Source organism: Anas platyrhynchos, chromosome 2, assembly GCF_047663525.1.
Source record: "Anas platyrhynchos isolate ZD024472 breed Pekin duck chromosome 2, IASCAAS_PekinDuck_T2T, whole genome shotgun sequence".
In the NCBI taxonomy this organism is placed as follows: Eukaryota; Metazoa; Chordata; class Aves; order Anseriformes; family Anatidae; genus Anas; species Anas platyrhynchos.
Genome location: NC_092588.1, coordinates 106,687,444 through 106,702,356, shown reverse-complemented (window position 1 = coordinate 106,702,356; position 14,913 = coordinate 106,687,444). Strand labels below are relative to the sequence as shown.

The window sequence follows — 14,913 nt, the reverse complement described above, 5'->3', positions numbered from 1 at the left end:
GTACAGTTCAGTTAAACTTTGGGGCTAAAGTGAGCATCACTGCTTCACTCAGCACTGAGGACAAACTGATAGAACACTAAATCAAATTTGTCAAATTCTCTACCAAAGAAAGTAATTATTTTAAACAACATGACAAAAATTGTGTACATGTGGGGCTGAGTTTACCAACCCCGTAAAAGGGACATACTTTTCTGTTTTCTATCATTTATCAACAAACAAGGAAAAAAAAAAATCTCTACCTCCCCTAAAAACTAAGCAGTTGCTGCTACATGTGGTCTAGAACTTCACCAAATGGAGATTGTGCTGGCTAAACAATACAGAGATGGAAAGATTTAAAAGCAGTAAGTAACCAGTATGACTGCTCACTTTGATTTCCTGCCTAAAAAGCCCATACATTTAACACGTCGTCATTTGTACGCTCAGACTGATACTGGAAACATTGGGGTTTTCGCAGAAGGAGATGCCAATTTAATTTTATGGAAAATTTATCAGACTCCATCTACACCAAAGCAATCAAAAAGGATAACTCAGTGCATTGTCAGCTCTCACTTGGAGCACATAGCTCACCTGAAATAGTTTACACAGAACATGAGCATGTTTCAGCAGTGACAGCTTTGTGTTCATGAGAATACAAAAGGAAAACATTTCTCTCTTTTAATATTCTTTCACTGAGCACAGGGTGACTCAATAGCACATCATGACATCATGAAAACAACAACAAGACACTGAGCATTCCAAAAACAGAATTAAATCCATAAAAGCTCAATCTATTTCACAATGGTTCCCACTGCCTTAAAGCTCGCCTCAAACATACTATCAGTACTTTTTGCAAAGACAGTATAATAATTGGTTTGAGAAACATTCCAAGATTGTAAAAAAAAACAAACCAAAACACAACAAAAAAACAGGCATATAAGGACTCAAAAATGTACTTACTTGGTACTTTGTGTCTACTCTGTTGCAAATTTTGCTGGAATCAGGAGTTGAAGTCTTTGCTGGTTTAGAATACTGGACCCGACGCATTGAATGAAGGTTTAACCTTGGTTTCACAAGTCTCTTTACAGGTGGATGCTGGGACTCATTCTGGGAGTCCAGCTTTGAAAGGGAAACAGCAATCAATTTATCCTGACGTCTACCCAAAATAATTCCAATATTTATTGATGAAAACAAATTACAGAACTATAAAGCTCCCATCGGTCTTGGCACTCTGTGAATACAATTTGAAAATTCTAAAAACCATTCAACCTATAGAGGGAAATCACCAGAAAACCAGTAACAAAATCCATAAAGCTATATTTAAGTAGCCAAAGTCTGACTGAATTCCATTTCAAAATGTGGCAGTTAGCTTTGCAGACAAAATAATTCATGCTACCATAATTAAAATAACTCGGGTTCCTATATGTTCCTATCTTTTCCTGTGCCCACACTGATTTTTTTTTTAATAGCTTAATTCATTAGTTTAACATTCAAAGCGTTAAGCAACTAATTATACAGGCTTCTGGGCTTCACATCCCCTACATTTTCCCCCTTCAAAGTCACACAAACAATAGAACACATTCAAAATAAAGTTGTCAATCTTACAATAATCTCATTCATTAAACTATGATCCAATGCTTTAGATGTGCATTTAGATGCACATCAAGTAGTGGGTTTGACTTCATTTTTCAACACATTTTCACAGACCAGAGTTACTTTTTAACACAGACCACCGCATGTTCTGCAGAACTGACTTAACTGAACTGTCAAACAGAAAACAAATCCTGAAGCCTAAAAGATTTACCAATGGCTCCACCTGCAGTCTTAAGGATCAGAAGATACAGTCTTAGCAAGTATGCTATTGTTCAAATCAATACCAACAGAAAATGGTTTACATTGCAGCTTTAGTTTCACAGTATCTCCCAACTCTTAGTAACAGAATTCACACCACCTATGAAGTGTACAAAAGTATATCTTTCTAAAAATTATTACATTCATTTTGAAACCTTGAATAAAATACGTTTTATGGAAGCTCACAAATCTCCTTCGAGTGAACGATGGTTCACTGCTGGTTTAAAGGTAAAAAAGAAAAATATTAATTCCCCCAGTTAGGCATTTAATACACCAAGAGCTATTCTGCCTGGTACAGTTCCTTGAAATAAGAAAAATACCACATCACTGCGACCCGCTGCAGAAGTTTAGCCTGAGTGCACAAGTGTTCTGTCAACCCCACGTTCACTTCAGCAGGAAAACACACAATCATCTCCTTCGCAAATAATTGCTTCTCATCAAGGGCTACCCTTCTCCTGCCAAGCATTATGAATTCCAGTATTAGATTGTCTCTTCATATCTCCTCCTACCCAGTGACAGCTGCGTGCAACATTCATTTAGTGGCTGACAACTTCAGGCTTTCTGTTGCAAATCTGGCAGATCTTTCTTAATGCCTTATCACAGGTGTATTTCTATAGTAGAACTGAGAGTTCACACCAGATTTGTTTTTAGTTATTTGGATAATATTTATGATAGACTTCACTTCTCAATGCCTTTGTCATTTGGCATATGGTGAAAAGATGGCACAGGAAAGCTGACATGTTTGCAAACTCTCAAGTGATTGTAAACTTAATTACACATCCAATCAAGGAATTAGCACAGAAACTTCTTCAGACATTGTCCCTTTTCTCATTAGAACAGAAGATGAAGAGTGTGCACATCCTGTTCTTTCCTTCAGTCACCTCATCTTAAAGCGGTCCTTTCAGGGTTTTGCAATTTAATAAACCCAATGACACCCCTAATTAAAGTCACCAAAAAAAGATGACCGGTTTTCATTTTTTAAACAAAATGAAAGGAAATCATGCTTTACCACAGCACTATCACCAATTCTGTGCTACCTCCAAATAGGAATTCAGGAGCATAAGATTTATAGTGTCAGAAATTAACCATTTTCCTTGGTTTTACCTTGAATGGTGATAAAAAGCAGAAAAATAGTTTGCTGTGCCTAAATGAACACCCAAGTCCGTACAAAGTCTATATGACCAGTCAAGCAGTATTTTTCTGTTTGTGATCATTTCTTCAAGAGAAAAAATTTCCTCAACAGGAATTTAATATGCAGCTTCACCCCAAACTGGGGGACAAGATAAAACTACTTCGTGTGTTCTAGAGTCGTTGCTCTCAACTTACAAAGATAACAAATCTTAACGTGAGTAATCTTTACAGCCCTTCATCTCTTGTAGATAGATGCCAATATTAACTTGATTAGATGCGTATGTTGTCATTGAGGTTTGAGAAAATTTTTCTAATAGTGATAAAGCATTAGAAAAGTTATCTACCTCATCTTAAGACATTATTGGTTCTTACCTTTCTTCGTTTGGGCTGAAGGTCAGGAATATTCAGTTCATCTATGTCTGGAGGCTAAGGGAAAAAATAAAGCCTAAATGTTAGAGGGCTTTTCTTTTTTCCTGAGAGAGGGTTCCCTGCAACAAAAATATGGGGGTTCATGGTCAACTTACAGAACTCAGCGGCAAAAGAGGTGGCATTTTTTTAGCATCCTGTTGAAAAAATAATGCAATAAATTAAACTTGACACAACATAAGGAAGAACAGTTTTATCTTTCTCCTTTGATGGCACATTTACTAAGTTTTAGAACCACGTGAAGCAAAAACGGATTAAAAGAAGTGCTATTTACCATCAAAGGGCTTGACAGCTTCTCCATTGCCTCCAAGATGCACCGTGCTGCGGTACTTAAGGTAGCGTGGGACTGCACTTTTTCTTGCCTAACTCTCCTTCTCATTTGTACCTGGAAAATTAGCATTTTAAGTGTTACAATGGTCAATCCCGAGTTAAGGAGGCATGTATTTTATGTTCCAAGGCTACACTGATGATATAACCAATATATTCTGATGACAGAGAAAAATGCAGTCACTGGGAGTTCAAGCCGTAAAGAAGAGTACATGCTGAGTACAACGAAGTTTACCTTGGGCCTCAGTGCATCTTGCACGTGCTTGTTGCGCGAGTAATAAAAGAAATCCATACTTGTAAAAGGTCAAGACGGATGATGCTAGGACTGCTAAGGCCTCCAAAGCAGTAATCAGGGAAACAGAACTCAAGAAAAGGCTTGTGGTACAGAAAGTGCTTTCGCTAACAACACAGACCTCAGAGTTTCACGATGGTGTAGGTGTACCATCTTAAAATCAGTGTATACAATCATAACCAGGAACTAGTTTTACTTCTCTCTTGCTTCCTCCCTTCCTCCAAGATTAAAGTTGGCTGCAAATCTTTGTTTTAAAAGATAAAGATCCGATTTCAACTGTAACAGATCTAAATATTACACTGAAAAAGTGAACTGTTTATTTGCACCACCCAACTTCAAATATCATGCAAAAACTTCCCTTGGTGTGACTTTTTTCTTCCCATGTTAAACCCCTCTGTGTTTATCACACGATATGAAGACAGGAAGCAGACCACGCAGCATATAAAAACACAAGTGAGACTCACAGAACGGTTACGGTTGGAAGTGACCTCTGGAGATCACCTGCTCTACCCCCTGCTCAAGCGGGGCCACCCCAAGCAGGTTGCCCAGGACCATGTGAAGTCAGCTCTTGAAGACCTCCAAAGAGGGAGACTCCACAGCCTCTCTGGGCAACCTGTGCCAGGGCTCCATCACCCGCACAGGAGAAAAGCATCTCCTGATGTTCAGACAGAACCTCATTTTGTTTGTGCCTGTTGCCTCCTGACCTGGCACTGGGCACCGCTGAAAACAGAATGGCTCTCTTTGCTCTTTGCACCATCCCTTCAGGTATTTACATACATCAATAAGATCCCCCCCTGAACCTCCTCTCCTCCATGCTGAACAGTCCCAGCAGTCTCGGCCTCTCCTCAGAGGAGAGGTGCTCCCAGACCCTTGATCGTCTTGGTGGCCCTTCGCTGGACTCTCTAGTACATCGCTGTAATCCACAGCAAGCAGCAATAAGCAAGCTTCTCTCTCCTTTAAAAGCCTAGTATTTTGGTTCCTCTTGTTACCATAATCCACTACTATTGTTAGAAAACAAAAATAGCTGACCAAAGAGGGTTCCCAGCTTTGAACCACAAGTTTTCAAGGTTTCCCCTAAGTGAGCTACTGCCCTTGTTCCATTGCAGAGCTGGACTGTCAGAACAGATCCAGCAAACCCATGTTTTCATTTCCTTAAAATTCCTTTTGATTTATTGATAAAAGTCAAATTGATTTAAATGCATTCCTACCAAACCTGATTTGACTTTCCTTTTCGATTCAGCTCTAGCTAATCAGAGTTGTCAGCAGTTTTTATTTGCTATTTCCAAGAACTCTTGGGGGCAAATACCTCTCTTCAAGAACTATATGAATCATTCAAAATAGAAAGCACGTTACTGCTTATCTTGGGACTGCATTTAGGCCTGCATGCCTCTACGTAACAGAAGAGCAAAGGATCAGCAAAGTTAATTTTAGATATTTTTAAAGAGCGCAGTTTTATACAACAGATCCATAGCATGAGTGCAGGCATGCTTGCAAAAAAAGATCCACACATAAACATTGGCCAGGTTTGACTACTGTAGCTTTTGCTACTATAAACACAACTTTTCAAAGTTATGCTGCCATTGTTTTTATTTACATTAAAATAACACCATGCAATGTAGTCAGAGGCAGACAATGGCACTCAAATGGAACTTCTTGAAAGAAGTAACAACAGAGGAAACCCCAACTACCAACAACTAGCCTAAACTGTCATTCTTGCTCTTTCTGGCAAGTATTACCTGTGGTAAAAACTGCTAAAAAAAGAACTTAACCCGAAATCAATCTCTTCTATTTTTGTAGACCAAGAGGGCAGAAGAGCAACTGGTACCACATATTCAGCTCCCTGCTCAAAGCTCCTTTGGCAGTGCTGCTTTTTTATTTCCATCACTATTTCCCATTACCCTACTTTTCTCATACCCGATAAGGTTCTATCATCGACGGCTTTGATTTTCCAGCTGCACCACCATAGGCCGTCTTTCCAGGGTAAAATGGAGAATACCCAGGCTGGTTTTTCTTACAGTCAGATGTGCTTCCGCGTGCCTACAGAAACACAGTACGTTAAGTGGACAGAAAACCAGCTACACATTCAAAGTGATTAAAAGAAAGACTGTGCAGTACTTACAGCACAAATTCCTCCAAAAGCAGATAAACTGAATGCAGGTTTCTTAGAGCTAGCTGCAGAATGCTGCGAGAGGGAATGAGTTCTATCAGCTTCTGTGGTCCAGAGCAGTGATGAAGAAGTATTTTTTAGAACTCCAACATCTGCCAAAGTGACATATATGTTAAATGTAAACGTCTCTAGTACATACAGAACTTTAACAGTAAAGACCGCACTAATTCAAGTTCTTCAACACGGAAAAATAAACGTGGCTTCAGCTTCTTTAAACAGCTTCGTGTACAGACTGAAAATCAAGTAACAGCTACAAACTTGAAAACTGTTCACTGAGCTGCAAGTAGTTTTCAGCAATCTTAACAAGTTAATACTGTGCTTCCAGTGCAGAAGATTTTTTTTTTCCTTTTGTGCTAAAAGCAAAGAGAACTGCATAAACATCAGTGCATTTGTACAGACAAAGCTTTTTCTATGTTGGTGAAAGGCTGGAGGCCAGCACAGATCATAATTGCACAGGTTTTACACCTGGAAGATTCCTAGAAGGCTGCTCTAAGAGTTAACGATCTTCTTCCCACATATGTTTTACGACGACACACCAGAAAGTTGTAGTGCACTCAGGTTACACTGCTAAAGCCCAGCAACTCTACTCTCAACCATACACAAGTTCTCTGAAAAACCTGCTGAGGACACTTCAGTCCCTGTCTATCTGGGGGACTAGAAAAAGCTGCAAACCTGCTGTTTGCCCTTTCAACCCTTTTCAAACACAAAGTACTTCACATTAAAAAAAAGTCAACTAAACAGAGAACAGAAAAATCACCTTTGTCAGATGCTCTAGAGGAGAAGCCACTGGTTGTTGACATGTTGTCATCGTCTTGTTGAGAGGTAGAATCTTTGATTTCTTTTATGAAAGAGAGTCCAGGACTGCCAATGCCAAATATTGAAGATGTGGAGGGCTGAGAAGGTGGGACAGAAGAATCCGACATGGTATAATTCAAATGGCTCCGATGAAGAGCGGGCCTTGTTAAGGCAACTGGGTAGTTCAGTGCTGAGCTACTTGTGGATGGTTCTAGACAAGAACAGGGAGATAATTAGCTTTGCTATAGACAAGCTCACAGAAGCCAAAACCTGTTTCCTATCAACAGCCATGCTATTGCCAAGTTCTAAGCGCAAAAATAGAGAAGCCAAATTTAACTTCTTCCTCACCCAGATACGGTTTCATCTAACTGTCTGGCTACAACAACAACACTGCTTGCAATACTGAGTATTAATGTTGCATTCAGAAGAAGTTAACTGTGAGGTTTCACAACACCAGATTCCGACCCCGTGTTCAAACGCTCTAACACTGACTTGGCCTTTCACCAAGTCAAACACAAATACTCCTCCTCGCATGTACAGCTTGCAAGAAGCTTTACAAAATTTGAGATTACATGCTAAGGCACAGATAACACTGCAGCTTATATAATGGTGGAACAAAGGTCATTAATCTAAATACACAGCATGAAAATGAACACTTGCAGTACTTTTTTTCCCAAGTTCTACCAGATCAGCTCATCTTAGAGGCAAAACACTACCTCCTACCCGTTAACTACTGGGATTTTGACCCAAGGGAAAAGTACGTTGACCCAAGTAACCAGATGAGCATTTTTCCCTCTTGAAGCAAAGGGTCTGCAAACAATGCCAGTGGCCTGATAAAAGCCTACAGTCTCCCCCGGGAATCTGGGCAATTAAAATGACTTTGCGCCACTATCCTCTTGATGCTCGCACTCAAGCTTAAACTAGTTAGTTCAATCTTCATAACCACTGCAGTACCACTAATTAGTTCTCCAAACCATGAGCAGATTTTTAGAACAGTACCGTTTGAGATACACAAAGTTATTCGGGCTGAAGGCCACCTAAGCAAGGAATATAGGCTCCAGCACATTGATACCTCAGAGCTGAAGAAACACATTTGTTTAAAAATGAAGTAATAATTTTTAAAAAATATCTTATTCTTAAGCAGAGCAAGTAACACCCACAGACAGCTACATAAGCTACAAAAGGTTCTAGGATGTCCACCTGCTCCTGATCTCCTGGAGTTAGTAAGCTTGCAGTGCAGCTGTTCTTACTGAAAGCTCCTTTCACACAGTTACATAGAAAAGCCAACATGTGTTCCTCAGTCATGAAGATCTTCTCTATTCTTTTCTCCAAACTTATTCCCAAGCTACAGCTACACAGAAAGCAATCAATCTCCTTGTTTACAATTAGATGAGATTGGAGGCAAAGCTATTTCCGCATTATTTTTTGATTCGGCCAACAACAGAAGCAACTGACTTTCCAGTTTACCTAGGGTTATCTACGCACACTCAGACCAAACTTCTTTACTTATTAAAAGCTGAGGTCCCCAAAACAGCTAATTTAAGAGAAACTCCAGTAAGAGTATGTGCGGATTTATACAATAAGACTACAGTAACAGTGAGAGGCATCGGATATAAGACAAATTCATCTTTCATGCAGTAAAGGGGTTACAAACCTCGTTGCCAACGCTCCCAATACCTTTTCAAAGACACCCCTTCCCCCTGCGTAGACCTTAAGGTTATTGAATATTTTAAGGGTAATAATGTCATAAACCACATCCATGCACAAGTTCCCTAGTTCTCCATTAAGTTAACAAGGAACTTGACTAAATTGATCAAAGCCCAAAACAAAACCAAACAAAAAAAGTCAGGACTCGAGATGGAATTTTCCTGTGCCACTCTAGCATCTATTATTTTGTTTTGAAGACTGCAAAGCAAATTCATTTTTAATTGCCTTACGCAATTAGATTTTCATTCCGTTTCTTGTAAAATATGGAAAATGCAACCTAGCACACTTGCAAATGAGTTCTTTCCAGCATTTAGCACCTGGCTAATAGAGTACGTAAAGTTGACTGATGCCTTCCAAGAGCATAAGAGGTATGCTTCGTAATTGTGCGGACAGTTTAAAGCTAAGACAGTTTCACAAACAGTTGTTTCGACTTTCTTGTTTGTTTTTTCATTCTGTCAAAACCCTCCTTCCAATTTCCTTTTGATATTCGGATTCAAAACTAGAAATCTGTGAATAAATACAGCTGGCCAGAATTCCAAATGATTTTTCACGTACCTTGTCTATTAAGTGTCGCTCGTTCAGGCATGTATCTCCCATCATTTAGGGTACCTCCATCTGCGTAATTATGATGCTGGTTTACTGGAGTCGCCGCCTGGTTTGCAGATTTATTTGCAGCTGCACACTCATTCTCACGCTTATTGAAATACTTCTGCAGCCACGCCGGTACAATACTTTTCACCGTTTCTGTCACTCTGCTAATTATTCCCTGCTTGAAAGAAAAAACACTCGTTTAATTACAGAAACACAGTCAACGGCATATGCTGGGATACAACTTTCCACGGACCCTGAAGACAGATATTATATAGCACATACTCAGAAGACGACGACAAGGTTGATCCTTAGCATAGGACCGCTATACTTCTGGTACACCTCAAATTCAGCTGACATTGATTTACGACTACTTACCAGTTTCTGCACTTCCAAGTGACCTTGGCAAAGTTCAAAATTTTGAAACTTCTGCCAAAATTCACCTGTAGGTTGTCAATTCGCAAGGGCATCAGGAAACTCTGTGCCTAAATACCTCCTGACCTACAGACTTGTTCCAGGACTCTTCCTCTTCGCGCTCTCACGTGAAAACCAACTAAACCTGCCTACAGCCACACGACGGGCTGCTCGCCTCCCTGGTGCGAGCAAACACGAAAGCTAACTCAGCAACCCCAACGCAATGACAAGTGGCAGGAGGTGATCAAGTTGAGCAAAAATCTGTTCATCAGTTGCTAACGCACGGGTCTGGCTGGGTCTGCACCAACAGCCCTGCTCGCCTGCTTCTCTGGTGTCAGGCAACACGATTGTCTAGTCTAAACCACTATTTGGGCGTCGAAAACTGGTAATGTAGTTTGAACATGCAGAAGTTACAGTCTAATCATTCTCAAACAAGAACTGTGCTGTATTCAACTCTTAAAACAAATTAGCGTAGAAGCCAAAACAAAAGCCTGAATCATTTAGGTTTTCCATACATGATAACGCAAACTGCGGAAAATAAGACAACCAGACAGCCCTGAATCTGGGGTTAAGAGAGAGGCATGGGAAGAGGAAGAAAGGAAGACCGAAAACACAAAGCCTTTCTCCAGAAAGACATCTTAATTCACGGTTTGACATTTTTCCTAGTGATCTGTAATTTCATCGTGTACTTGCACGAAGACAGAATAAATACCCAAGGACAGTTAAAACCACGCAGGACACCACCAAATAAACACAGCCATCACGGTTAAGACCTTAAAACGCACACAGGTACAAAATGCTCTGGATGTTGCTATTCTTCTCCAAAAATCCTACGCCTCAGCTTCCCTACAAAAACCATTAAACGCACGTAATGCCATAGCTGACACACAGTCCGACACGCGGTACCAGCGGAGGCAGCCCCTTCCTCCTCCCCTGCCCCTCATTTCCACGTTCCCCTTTTATTGGGGCCAATATTCCTCTCCGATGAATGGAAACCTATCAGGAACTCACATGGGTCCAAGTTTGCAAAAACAGACATTAGAATAGGCCTGCAGGATTCTGTTGCTGTGCAAATCCTCCCCGTACAGAAAGCGGCCCGAGACTCAAGACGGAACAAGTCACAGGCACTCAGAAGAGCAAACACCCCGTCACCTTGAATAACCTAAATGAGTAACTACAGAGCCTAGCTAGACGAATAATTAACCAAGATGACGTTTTACCATCCAAACCTAAAGCCAGACTGCTTTGACCCTTTCTTGCATATGGCAGCCTGGCTGCTGCTCCCCGCATCAGTGGCATTGGAAGAAAGAACTGAACCCCGAATAATTTCTCCAGCCCTTTCAGAAGCCACAAGTGGGAAGTACTGACAGCCTGCTCCATCCGACCCGTGCATGGCGTAAGACAAGAAGCTTTGTCAATGCCAAAGCAAGGAAAAGTAAAATATGCTGAAACATACCTCCAATTTCCTGCTGCACAGCAAAAAGGTCGATTAAATGACCGCAAAAGAACAAGGCAGGCGCTGTGAATGAGCCAGAGCCTGCCATCTAACATCGAGATTGCCAAAAAAAGAAACAAACGCTCCCCCCAGAAGTAAAACACACCCTGCACACGTGCCCACTCACGACAAGGTTCAAGAAATTGAGGACTTCCCAATGGTGTCTCCCACCTGCCCGTCACAGCTACAGACCCAGAAATAAAGCACCACATCCCAGGTTCCCTACTGCCATCATTAATCCCTCTAGGGTTTAACACCCAACAGGCTGCTGCACAAGCCCCCTGCTTTCAGAGGAGGGAGCTGCTCTGGGGGCTCCCCATTGCCACAGGACAGGCAGTTTCACCCCAGCCGCATGGAGCAGCGCTTCAGCCGGTGACTGTGCTCCCGTCCTTCAGCAGACTCAGCATTAGCCCACTGATTTCAGCAGCCTGAGAGCTGCCGTCAGTCTCAACAGTTGCCTGCTCGTCTGAAACGCACTCGCACGCTATTCTCGTCCTAAAATAGCAGCAGGAAAGGAGAACAACACAGCACACCAAAAAATACCCCCTGAAAAGGCCCAATAGCTTACTAATAGGGATTTACAGCAGCTCCTCAAATGCTGCGCATCCCAAGAGCCCGCAGCCCTGCTACATACCTCTCTGGCAAGGTCTACACACACCAAGCAACAGTAGCTACAGTTACCAGAGGCAAGCTGCCTTCAGAGGCATCCCGAAACAAAAGATACAGAGGGGGAAATACCAGTAAACAACCAGGTGTCCTAGTTTACTACTTTGAAACACCATTTCTTTAAACGGTTTATATAAAGGGAAAAAATAATGTTACAGTTTAACTTCCGAACTTAAAAGCGGGCTATTTCTTGGCAAAAAATACTTAAGGAATAGGACAGTTCTCCCAGCTTGCCAGGGGTCTCTCACACAGCAATGGGGGCAAAAGTATTGGCAGGAAGACTTGGCAACGATGCCTTACTGGAAACCGTCTATTTTTGTAACAGAGCTGATGTCAGTATGAGAGACTTAAGTAAATCCCACTCTCTGACAAAGGACGGACTAAAACAATTATCCAGAAAGGCAACACACTAACACAAATTCTTCAGAGATGCAAAAAGCACAACCCGATAAAAGAGCTAATTCATTAGATGCACACCTCTATCAGCATCAACTTTTTACCTCCAGCTGAACTCTGATTCTTGTATTTTCATTTTCTCCTCCAATTTCAGGAGTCTCAGGTCTTAAAGCATACGAATCAGTAAATCCTCAAAAAGAAAGCCTGCACCTGAGGGTGAAGTTCAGCGAGCGGCAGCGGATCGGAGGAAGCGCTTCCCACCACCAAAAAGGGCTTCCAGGCTCTCTCCATCCCCCACGGTTACCTTGTGCCAGCTCTGGCGCACAGCAGGCTGCCCTCCCTGCTGGCTGCATTCGTTAAGCTGGCAAAACGCACGGGTTTCCCTGCTGGACTAATGAATTCAGCTGGCGTGGTGCAACGCAAACGGCCCAGGAGGGAGAGCAAGATCAAGCAGCCAGCACACGAGAAGGAAGAAACGAGACCTCTCCCTCCTTTTGATTGAGTGTGCGCACACCATGCGGGTTGTATCAAACCGACCCAGACAAACATTCACCTGTGGGCTGTGATGTATTTTGGGGGCAGCCCCGGGGCCAGCTCACCGTGTGCTTACACAGGCGCTGGTGCCAACCCCGACGTGATCCCCTCTCTTGTGCAGCAGCGCGGGCTCAGGCTGCCTGCGGGCTAACCAAGCTCTTGCTGTCTAGGGAGTGCGTTCGGTTTGGATGCAGGACAGCAGAGTTTTTCAGTTAGAAGAAAAAGACAATAAAGCTTACGACTTAATATGAACAGTATGTTACAGGAATGTCATTAATTACGCGACAGTGGAAAAACCAACCACTTCATTGAAAGCAACTGGACTAGTGCAAATTTATTTCTAAAAATCGTGAAGAAGGGATTATGCTTCCCCATGCCAAAGCGAGCCTCCTTTTCCTTACCGTAGCTAGCTTGAGAAGGAACCTCCCAGGGAAATTCTGCTGCTGCTTTACATTTCAGCGCTGCTTGATGATTTCTCCCATGAAGACACAGCCCACTGTTACCATTTCCACCCGAGTGCAAAAGGCCAGTAGATGCTCTGACAGCTAAATCAGTGTCTAACTCGCTAGGTTAAATCCTTGTGGCGCTGAACGGCCTTATCTCAAGCTTGGTCCACACCTTCAGCCGACAACATTTCAAGAGAGGGTGCAAAGCACAAGACACCTTCCTTCTTGGTAAAAAGCACTACTTTAGGCTGTCGCTAATCCTCAGCAGAGATCAGTGGTGGTGCTGTAGATCTGAGCGCACGTTTTGTGCTACACTTTGAGATAGACACCTATCAGCACCAAAACCAAACGTTGAAGACCCAGGAGCAGTCTTAGGCGAGTGTGTTCTTAAACCCAAGAAGGGACGCATAAGTACGGTTACTATTCTTTACTGAAAGACTGCTTCACATATGCAGCGTGTCTGCAGCTAAGTTTCAAAGCCAGTCTATAGAACCGCACTAACAAAATGCAGTTCAGATTTGGTTTTCCCTTACCACACGGTCTAAACCAATTATTCTGACTCAACAAGCACAACGACAACTACAACAATACCTGGTATGAGGATAACAGACTCTGGCATAACCCAGGAGACAAGAAGTTTAAAGTTTTCAGAATTAAGATGATCAAGAAATACACTGCCCATAGCACCAGATGGTCTTTACAGGGCCATTAGCAGTTACCAGATTTAGCAAGATGGATGGTAACATACTTTTATATTTAGGATTTAAGTCGACAACGTGATGCCTAAACTGCCTATCTTATTTCCAGGTATTCTCCATTAAGTAAAACACAATTCATTGCAGCAGTTCACCACCAACAAACGTATTTGCCAAAAGAAACAGCAAACTCCCTATTCCCCCCACTTATTCTAAGTCAATCTGTGCATACGAAGGCACACCACATGCTGCAGATCCGCTACCTCCAACAACACGCTTGACTCCCAGCAATGAATTAAACAATATTTTCAGTGCCACTTTGCCTAAAAGCACTCGCAAGCTACAGCTCGCAGGCGGGAGGACACGTTCTGCAGGTCAAACACAAGCAGGGGCAGGCCAAGTCCCACAACAGCTTCTAAAAGATGGTTAAATGCCACTCGAGGGCAGCTCACTGCTTGATGCTCATCGTCCCCGTGCCCAACGCTTTCTAGTGCAGAAGAGACGTTACAGGTAACCTGAAACACATCTCACAAACTGAAGTACTTCCTGACACAAAATGTAAGTCCTGGCACTTCGCAGTAGCACTCCAGAGTAAATCACCATTTTGTAACACGAGAAATGGAATTACATTTTTTAAATAACCCTGGTGTATATAAAAGATGTCAGAGTACTCTTACGCTCCTTCTGAACGACCTTTCCTATCCATGCTGATCTACAAACAGAGCTGACAACAGCTTATGCGGGTTTGCAAAACGCTATTATGTCAAGCCTGTCGTACATTCAGTACTTTTTCTTATAAACTATCTCAAACATGCAAGCTAAAACCAAGTAACCAAAGAGTCACCTTCAGCTATTTTCTACGCTCCCATTAGGTTTCAGCAAAACTAAACCTTTCCTACTTTCAAAGCATCACACACAGACGTTGCCTAGCGTGTAACTTACACCACACAATGCAACCGCATCAGCAGACCCTGCAATTAACTAGGGCACGAGAGTTTCTTTAAAGC

General features: G+C 42.1%; 1 protein-coding gene across 10 annotated transcripts in view; it reads right to left on the bottom strand.

Moving 5' to 3' along the window:
* NUP153 (nucleoporin 153) overlaps positions 1-14,913 on the bottom strand; it is an 88,993-nt gene that overhangs the window by 19,060 nt on the left and 55,020 nt on the right. For 9 of the 10 annotated variants that reach the window (XM_072033986.1, XM_072033979.1, XM_072033985.1 and 6 more), the window contains exons 2-9: positions 9,228-9,438; positions 6,928-7,176; positions 6,123-6,262; positions 5,918-6,040; positions 3,659-3,769; positions 3,483-3,521; positions 3,331-3,384; positions 937-1,095 (exon numbers count right to left, since the gene is read on the bottom strand). In XM_072033986.1, the coding sequence (XP_071890087.1) occupies positions 937-1,095; positions 3,331-3,384; positions 3,483-3,521; positions 3,659-3,769; positions 5,918-6,040; positions 6,123-6,262; positions 6,928-7,176; positions 9,228-9,438 (1,086 nt within the window). Of the gene's footprint in view, positions 1-936; positions 1,096-3,330; positions 3,385-3,482; positions 3,522-3,658; positions 3,770-5,917; positions 6,041-6,122; positions 6,263-6,927; positions 7,177-9,227; positions 9,442-14,913 lie in introns of all 10 variants that reach the window. The other variant, XM_038175554.2, reaches the window with a different exon arrangement.